General features: G+C 33.1%; 1 protein-coding gene across 1 annotated transcript in view; it reads right to left on the bottom strand.

The window, feature by feature from the left end:
- The window catches only part of DNAH8 (dynein axonemal heavy chain 8), a 339355-nt gene that overhangs the window by 306861 nt on the left and 24117 nt on the right, over positions 1 to 8377 (bottom strand). Inside the window, exons 9-10 of the mRNA XM_011354823.2 lie at positions 6688 to 6801; positions 1721 to 1828 (exon numbers count right to left, since the gene is read on the bottom strand). Of these exons, the coding sequence (XP_011353125.2) occupies positions 1721 to 1828; positions 6688 to 6801 (222 nt within the window). The remainder of the gene's footprint in view (positions 1 to 1720; positions 1829 to 6687; positions 6802 to 8377) is intronic.

Raw genomic sequence — 8377 nt, 5'->3', positions numbered from 1 at the left:
TTCATGAGAGAGATATAGGAGGATTTTATATCATGAAAAGAAAACTACAGAACTTGGAAAATAAAAATTTTTATTCTCAAAATATTTTAAATCTGTTAATGGTTTTTCACAAAGATGGTGCCAAAAGCAAAGAAGGAAGACCCTGCCCCTCTCAAAGCAAAAGCTTTGAAGGCAAAGAAAGCCATGCTGAAAGGTGTCCAGAGCCACAATGAAAAGAAGATATGCACGTCAACCTCCTCCGGACAGCCCAGGACACCATGCTACGAAGGCAACCCAAAAACTCTGATCAGGCCTGATAGAGAGAAGAGGCATATGTTCCACTGGCTCTCGATTAGGGTGCTTTGGATGTTGCCAACAAAATTGGGATCATCTAAACTGAGTCCAGCTGGTTAAATCTAAATATAAAAATTTTTCACTGTAAAAAAATAAATATTGATGGACTGACCATCAATTGGGACATAAATGAAGAACAAATAAGTGAGCTGAAAGGTCAAAGGACAAAGATAAACCAAAAAAAAAAGTTAAAAGAAATGAAAGTTAAATTCAAGCGGCAAAAATAAACTGAACAGGTGGGTAAGGAAAAATCAAAGGCAAAAGGGATAATTTCCCAGGAATAAAGAGAGACAAAACTCTTTGGATTGAAACAACCCAGCAAGTACAGAATAAGATCAATGTAAAAAGAATCACATCACTTGAAATTTTAGATATTCAAAGATAAAGAAAAAAATCCTAAAAGCTTCCTGGAAGAATACAAAGGAAAAACAATCAGATTAGCATTAAATTTCTCATTAAAAATTCTGAAGAGCAGACAACGGTATCTTCAAAGTTGCAAGAAAAAATTACCTTGAACTTAGATCCCAGTCAAACTAATATTTGAATGGTAGGACAAAATGAAGCTGTTTTCAGACATGTGAGAGTTCAGGAGGTCCACCACACACAGACCATCTCTGAAAGAACTACTTGTGAATATTTTTCAGCAAAAGAAGTAATGAATCCAAGATGGAGAAAGATACGAAAATCACAAAATAGAGGTGATCAAACAAACTAGCACTACTTAGATTTTAGTCTGAACACTTGTTGATTCATAGTGTTGAAAAAATACTTACATTAATACGGAACTAGAAATCTCAATGTGAGACATTAATAACAAAAAGGAGGGAAACAAGGGACAGGGATGAATTCTAAGATTCTTGCCTTATTTAGGACATAGGTAATGATTAAATCTAACCTTTGATTTAAAAAAAAAGTTGAAATGAGACTGTTACTTTATATACTTATGTTCTGCTTGAATCGTTTACAAAGAAATTCAATTACTATGTTTCTTGGATGATTTTTCAAATTATTTGAAATCATTAACCATATGGCACTATCAGGAGAGATTTTACAAAAACTACAGCACTGGTGGCAAATAGCTAAAGAAGCATTATTAACAGTAGGCACAGTTCTTAGCTCTTGAAAAAAACTATTTGGAATGGATAATTATAAAGACACCAGCTACATTTAAATAAAAAACCTGAGAGCCTACCTCTGACAAGGAAAAAAGTACCCCTTCAATTAAGTACAACTGACTCATCAACACCTTTCTTTTCTTGTCACTGGAAGTATGAAAATTCAGAACTATAAAAGAGACTCAAACTTCCCATTTCCCTTTCTGGAGCAAAGGAAAAGCATTGTTAACTTTTTCATAGAATTCCTATGACTTCTTCCCTTGAAAACTTACCTTGATGAACAATGAGGTCATTCTCTCTGAGGTATTATAATACCTTGACACACTGTGAATCATTCTAATGGCATTAATCAAATTTTGTATTCCATGTGCCATGGAAACCTAAAATTGAAATGTATTAAGTGAATTCCATATGTTTATAGGTTTAATAAATAATATCTCATAATATTCAAATCTCTAAATATACATAAAATAGTACGACATTTTCATCTTGAAGTCAAATTTTACTAAATGCAATGTGGTATCCTAAAGTGGATCCTGGAACAGGAGAAAGACATCAGTTTTGACAAATGTGCCAAAGTAATTCAAGGTGTTAACAAGAGAAACCGGGTGAGGAAAATTTGGTACTATTGTGACTTAAAAGCTTATTTAAAAATAAAATTTTAGAGGTGAAATTGATATTAGGGATTAGTAGTTCAAGCTTTTGTTGTTGTTGTTTTTAAAATTTTTTAAATTAAATTTGTTGGGGTGACATTAATAAAATTATATAGGTTTCAAATATACAATTCAATTAACATATCATCTGAATACTGCATTGTGTGTTCACCATCCTAAGTCATATCTCCTTCTGTCATCATATATTTGACTCCCTTTACCCTTTTCTACCTTCCTCCCTCCCCATTTCCCTCTGATAACCACTAAACTGCTGTCTGTGTCTGTCTTTGTTTGTCTTCTTCATTTGTTGCTTTCAGTTTTATATCCCACATATGAGTGAAGTTATATGGTACACAACTTTTTCTGTCTGATTTATTTCGCTTGGCATAATAATCTCAAGATCTATCCATGTTGTCACAAATGGCAGTATTTCATCTTTTCTTATGGCTGAGTAATATTCCATTGTATATCTGTACCACATCTTCATTCAAGACACGAAAACAAGCTGTTCTTTTTGAAGATACAGAAACTGATATCTCAATGGGTAGAGTGATATATTTATGGTCAGGAAGCTAGTGAAAAACAGAGATTAGACTAGAACTTATTTCCACTTATTCGATTTAATTCATCTTCCAGCAGACCTACTAAATGCCATTAGGTTCTGAAAATATTGCGCAAAATCCAAACATAAGGAACATTCCAGAGGTTGTCACAGCAGAATGGAAGAGATGCACACAAAGAAATTAAAAACAGCATAAAACAAAGCAGATAAGTGCAAACATTTAAAAAAAGAAAAGAAAAAGAAAAAGCATCACTAATGTATAGTGAATACTTACTAAGTGCCAGGCACTAGGTGAAGAGCTTCACATATTATCTTAATTTATGCTGACAATGACCTTTTAAGGTAGGTTTCATTTCATCAGAGCTAATCACTGATTGCAAGACTGCACTATTACTTTATGTGATACTGAGAAAGGAAAAGAATGCCCAAGATAGGGCGTCTCACTTCTACATAAATCTAAACCACCAGTGGGCAACACTCTCTCTGTAAGGGTAAGCATGAAAAATAAAGGTGTACTGAAGAAAACAATAGGAACAAAACTTAAATGTCCCAATCCCACTCCTTGGGGAGAGAGTGAAAATAAATTCCCCTGAGAATCTGTACCATGAACTGTTGCACATTCACTGAAGTCTGAATTCACACCATGGTACTAAAAATAACACATAACAATCACCACTCCTCAAGGAGAGAACTAGTAATCTAAGATGGTGTCAAATCACAGCCATAATAATTCATAAAACTCGACTGGCTATAAGATGTGATCTGAGTACAGAGATATTAAAATGTGGGGGAGAAAGTATGTTTTAGGACTTATAAAATAAAATATTATTATTATTTCCATTTTGCACATGAGAAAATAGATAGGGAAATTAAATATCTTGTCCAAGGTCCCACAACTGTAACATAACCACAGTTATGTGCCTGAGATTTTGATATCCTGCTTTTCACCCATGATGCAAATCACGATGGAAGAACAGATAAGATCAATGGCATTCCTCCCGTCAAGAGGATGCCTTTCAATTGCTAGGACAATAAAAAAACATATAAAAGATGTTTTAAATGGCAATGGAATAAGTAAAACCAGGACAAACAACTACTGATTCAAGTACTATATGTCCTTAGGTATGAGAAATAACTATTACATAATTAAATCAATCCTATGTGGCTTATGGACATAAACATTATTACTTCATAGTTTACCTTGTATGTCAGAATTCATATTATACGTGTTGTCTGTAGATCAAAAAGGAGGCTAATAAAAATGTGTCCAGAAAGTCTCTGCTACTCTCAAGACAAGTCTACAAATTACCCCTAATTCTGATGAAGAAGTCTCAGGAACCAAATGGTTCCATCAGGAAAATGCCTTTCATCTGAATTTTAAACATCATTATTTACAATAGTAGCTCCCTGAGTGCACAGCTCTTACCTATCTACATACAGTGTTCAGACACTTTATATGTAAAATATATAATAGTAAATGTATCTAAAGCGCAATACCAGGATGATAAAATGAAACATTAAACATAAAATTCATAAAATTTATCGAGAAATGGAAGCATGAGTCCTCTGCACTTTTCCTGCTCAAATGACAGTTACAAACTAAACAGCAATTGCTGGTTGCTTTTAATAAGAATGAAGAAAATGAGGGGAAAAAAAGAATTCATGAAACTATAGAAATAGAGGGCATTATGGGGAGGAAGAAATTATAATGATTCAATACTATTAGTATCTCTCTAATTTCAAAAGATAATGTTTGGAATATTACTACATTAGAGAATGTGAAAAGCTCAATAATAAAATAATAGTACTAGTAGTTGATAATAATGATGATGATGATAAAGATGATGATGATGATGATGATGATGATGATGTACATCTGTGCCTAGAACAATTAAAGTTTTATAAATCACTAGGATAAAAAAAAACACAGAACCAAAAGATTTCAAAATTATGTGAATTTAAGCAAGTCTTTTGAACCAAGAAGTTGTAATTAGTATATCTTAAAATTTAAAGGTCCTGAGAACAATGAAAAACATTGTCTCTTTCTTCCTAGTTTACTTTTTATCATGGAAAGCTTTAAATGTATAGAAAAGTGAAGAGAATAGTATAATGACCACCAATACAAGTCGCCAGATTTGACAAATGTTAACATTTGCTATATTTGCTTCATCTACTATATTTTTACATCAAGAGCTAGCTGTAAGTAGTTCTTCTAGAGTAGACTTTAGGTATATGTGCATTTAATATTTGCTTCTTCAACTCTTGTGAGTAACCCCAAATGCCTGTGACATGGGATAATTCTAATTTTTCTTAGACACAAATTTTAATTGTACATGTTATAAAGCTGGAGAATTGAGTCATTGAGTCAGAGAGAGCCAAGCAATGGCCTTATTTCTCTATTACCATAAATTTGGGGGTTTTTTACTCATGGTCATATACACAGAAACACCTAAGAAGTGATATAAAATGTTCCTATGTGACACAGGTTTTTAAAAGTTTCCCAACAGAAATCCAGTTGCTATACTCAGGGTAAAAGTGAACAGGGTAAGAGTGAAGTTTAAGAAAATTATAATTCTTCTTCATAAATAACAATAATAAGTTGTAAATAAATTAAAGTGCATCATCTCTTTGTGGACTCAATTAAAAGACTGCTTCTGAAAAGTCTTCTCTCTCATGGTACTTCCTGATAGATGGTGTATTCTCGCATGGCAGTAAGAACTGCACTTGCCCAGGTTTCTCAACCCCATATCTTTCCCTCCTCACCCACGTTAAACTCTTTGGCTACCAATGCCCTCTAGGAACAGGTATGAACTACACCTACACATCCCTCTTCCCCAAATTTAAGTGATATGGAACATAGAACTTCCCCTTTCTCAGCTTCTAGGATAAAGTTAGCATTTACCCTACCCCAAAAAGGTTGGTCAACCATGCCATATGGCCAATGATGCCATTTATATGACTATCTCTTCAACAATTAGAATGGAGAATGCTGAACATGCATATCAGACATCCGTATACATTATATTGAGAGCATTTTAGTTTAGAGAATACCTTGAAGAAGCAGCATAGTGAAATGGGAAAAAAATACAACCCATAATGCCAAAGAGGGTTGGGTTCAGATTCAGTCCCATCACATATAGCTGTAGAAATGCTCAAGTTCAGTTTCCTAATGAAGATTGAAGATGAAGATTGTTGTAAATTTAGAATGAAAATATTTGAGAATGCCTACAATGCCTACAATGCCTATAATAGAAGGCCAAGGTTCTCAAGACTGTGGACATCTTTAAAAATACAACTACCTTAAGTTCTCAAAAAGTACTAGTTTCCTTGACTTCCCCTCCCCTCTCTATCTAAAGAAAGGATAGAAGTTTTCTTTAGTTTTCGTAAGTATATATGAAACATTATGAAATGCCAGATAATTTATGAACCAAAAACTAATACAAATTTTAGAAAAGTAAAAGCAAAGGTAGTGCTAATATTTTCTTTAAAGGAGCTCTATAGAAATATTATGAGGAAAGTAGGTTAGAAACTACAAGATGAGTCTTGTCTTGCATCACTGATTAGCTGAGTGATGCTGGCAAAGTCATGATGTGATCACAAGTTCTGGTTTCCTAACCTGTAAAGTGAGAAATATCTACCAGGTAGTCAGCCTCTAAAATGACCACCAACGATGTTCACCCTCATGGTAGTCACACTTTTCTATAATCCCCTTCCTCTGAGTGTGCACTGACTTTCTGACTTGCTTCTAAAGAATAAAATACAACCAAAGCGATGGAATGTCACTTGTGAGAAACTAATATATTTGTCTTGTTTAATTAACAGATGAAATCATACTTACGATAATGCTGTATATTTAAGTGTGGGTTAAAATAATAAATAGAGTTTTAATTCACTCTAAATACATAATAGGGAAAGAAATCTTTTAAATAATTTTTCTGCAGTGTAAGTTTTTCCCAATACACACATATAAAGTTATTTTTAAATGCAGTAACTTTTCAAACTACATTTTTAAAAGCATACTTACTAGATCATAGTTATAGAGAGGCTGACATACTTTTTCTAGTGTGTACAAATATCTGACATTATCTTTTGATTCATTTGCTGTGTCTGTGATTCTTGCATCCAAATCACGCCAATTCTAAGGAAAAAACGTATTGAAATGCTATTAGTACAGCTGAAACTTATTGGATTTCATTAACCAATGTCACCATAAAAAATAAATTTAAAAAAATTCTATGAAACATCCAAATATATCAGTGTGCTAATGTTTACTCAAAGAATTCAAGCTGTGACACCTAATCACACTCAAACTAAAATGATACTTAAAGATGATTGATATATATTTTTTCTTATATTATTTAAGACTGAAAGTTATTATAAACACCTTAAATGATTTACTAAACTGAAGACTCATTCTGTTTGTAACTAACATCCTGTCTGTAGGCTTAAACTGAATCTGCTTCTACCTCGAATGACTTTTCTAGGTTAGCTATTTGTGACATTACATTACTCTGGGTCTTTGAGAATGGGTCAAGTTATTAAAAAAGAACATTATTCCATGAAAATATTCCTATCAGCTAAGTGAACTTTTCATATCCAGCAAGAACGTGCAGAGATGCTCAGGGAACATGGCGGACTGCCTCATTGAACATATACAACAACCGATTTATAGTCACAGTAATAAAGAATTCATAGAATCAGTACTAAATAACATCCAAATTTTTTTAAGTGGAGGAAAGCTATAAACAGCCTATTCACAGAAGAAATGCAAATAGCCAATAAACTTTAAAAGATGAACAACTTCACTATTAATAAGGAAAGGCAAATACAATGAGCCATTTTTCACATGTCCGACTGACGAAAAAATAATTCACTGATAATAAGTATTAACAAATTTTGGAATATACACCCTAGGGAAATACTTACATGTATGCATATAGAAGCTTTAACTGCAGCAATGTTTGTGAACACACAGAAAAGAAACAGTTTTCCTCAAGAAGTTAAACATAGAGTTACATTTGTCTCAGAAACTCTACTCCTAGGCATATACCCAAGAAAAATGACATCATGCCTCCACACAAAAACTTGTGCAAGACTGTTCATAGCAGCATTATTCACAATAACCAAAAAGAAGAAACAACCCAAATGTCCATAAACTGATAAAAACAATATGGTATTATCTGTTCAGTGGAATATTATTCAGTTTTGAAAAATAATGAAGTACTGATACATGCTACAACGTGGATAAACCTTGAAAACAATATGCTAAGTGAAAGAAGCCAGTAACAAAACACCAGATATTATATGATTTCATTTATACGAAATGTCCAAAATAGGTAAATCTATAGAGATAAAAAGTAGATTGGTGGTTACTTAAGCCTGAAGTCAGGGGAAGGAAATGAGTAAAGATCAGCGATAACAGCTAAAGTGTATGGGATTTCTTTTTTAAGTGATGAAAATGTTTTAAAATGATTGTGGTGATGGCTGCACAACTCTGTGAATATACTAAAAACGACTGAATTGTACACTTTAGATGGAAGAAAAAATAAATAGTATATGAGTTATATCTCAAGACCATTAAAAGAAAAGAAAGGAAACGATCAGACTGTCTATAAACTGGAAAATGATTAGACGAAACCTGGTATATTAACATTTTGGAAAGCTACACAGCTCGATCTGACATGCAGAACTCTCCAAGATATGACAGTGGGAGG

Source organism: Pteropus vampyrus, unplaced genomic scaffold (genome assembly GCF_000151845.1).
Source record: "Pteropus vampyrus isolate Shadow unplaced genomic scaffold, Pvam_2.0 Scaffold18, whole genome shotgun sequence".
Lineage (NCBI taxonomy): Eukaryota > Metazoa > Chordata > Mammalia > Chiroptera > Pteropodidae > Pteropus > Pteropus vampyrus.
This window is presented reverse-complemented; position numbering and strand designations above follow the sequence as displayed.